At 43.6% G+C, this 1,162-nt stretch overlaps 1 protein-coding gene across 1 annotated transcript; it reads left to right on the forward strand.

Annotated features, from left to right (window-relative positions):
* Positions 1–711: 711 nt before the first annotated feature.
* On the forward strand, positions 712–1,020 carry EMH_0070250 (uncharacterized protein; the record flags this gene model as incomplete). Its single annotated transcript, XM_013498956.1, has 1 exon — positions 712–1,020. The coding sequence occupies one exon, from the start codon at positions 712–714 to the stop codon at positions 1,018–1,020; it is 309 nt and encodes a 102-aa protein (XP_013354410.1).
* Between the last annotated feature and the right edge of the window lie 142 nt (positions 1,021–1,162).

The raw sequence follows: 1,162 nt of genomic DNA on the forward strand, positions 1-1,162 counted from the left end.
TGCGTTTAGTTCAGATATATTATTTTGTATATTGTTTTGTTATTTGTTTTTATTGCTTATGCATATATATTGCCATCTGTAAGCTTAACAGCTGAAGTGTACGTACACTGAACGTACTCGCTCACGCTGCATGGCGACGAGTCCTCCCCCATAACTTGTGTTTTTTTTTTGTTTTTTATCTTTTAAATACGACAAATACAACTCAAATGCAATAAGTAAAACACCAAAAATACACTTATGCTGAAGGAAACATGGGGTTCCCCCCCCCCCTGCAGCGGCGTCCTCTCCGCCTCAATTTGAGGTGTACATACACCTGAAGCCCGTTGATGCAACCCAAAGATAATATAATTTATCTGCATTTTGTTTTTCTGCTTTTTACTCTTTCATACACGCTCCTTACACCATAAAAAAGGCCATTTGTGTATATATCTTAAGCTCTTTCTATATATAATATATTTTATATATTATATATATATTTTATGAAAAAAATTTTGCCGGGTATCGAACGCGTGCGAGATAGTTGGCTCAGGTGTTGAAATGCGTTGGTTAGCGAGTCTGAAGCGGGATGCTCTGCGTCGAGGGTCACCTGCATTCAAGTTGGGTGTTTGGGTTGCAGGTATAACTGGGGGTTTAATATGGATTTATATAGATGAAAAACAAAAACCAATAAAAGAAAGAAGTATATTTCTCCCCGCTAAGAGAGAAGTACCAATGGACCAGACCGAAATAGACCAGTGGAACAGAAGCCTTTCAGGGGGCAAGCTGCTGCCTGTATCCGGAGACAACCAGCAGCAGCAGCAGCAGCAGCAGCAGCAACTGCTGCAGCAGCAGGGGGTTGAGGCACAAAGAGCTATGGCAATCGAAGCTATAAAACTAAGTGCGCAGCAGCAAGAGGAAAGAGAGAAGCAGCAGCAGCAGAAACTGCAGCAGCAGCAGGGCTGGGTATCACGGCTACTGGGTCTACACGAAAAAACAGAAAACACAAAAACAAAGAAACTGCCTCTATTCTTCGACAAGTAAACACATACAACTGTCTCCCTGTCTCCGGCCAGCAGCAGCAGCAGCAGCAGCAGCAGCAGCAGCTGTTGCTGTTGCTGCTGCTGCTGCTGCAGCTGCTGCCACACTATGTAGACGGGCCGCATTAAAGCAAAGCCTGTAACTC

The sequence above is a fragment of the Eimeria mitis genome, genomic scaffold (assembly GCF_000499745.2).
Source record: "Eimeria mitis Houghton genomic scaffold, Emh_scaff3857, whole genome shotgun sequence".
Taxonomy (NCBI): domain Eukaryota; phylum Apicomplexa; class Conoidasida; order Eucoccidiorida; family Eimeriidae; genus Eimeria; species Eimeria mitis.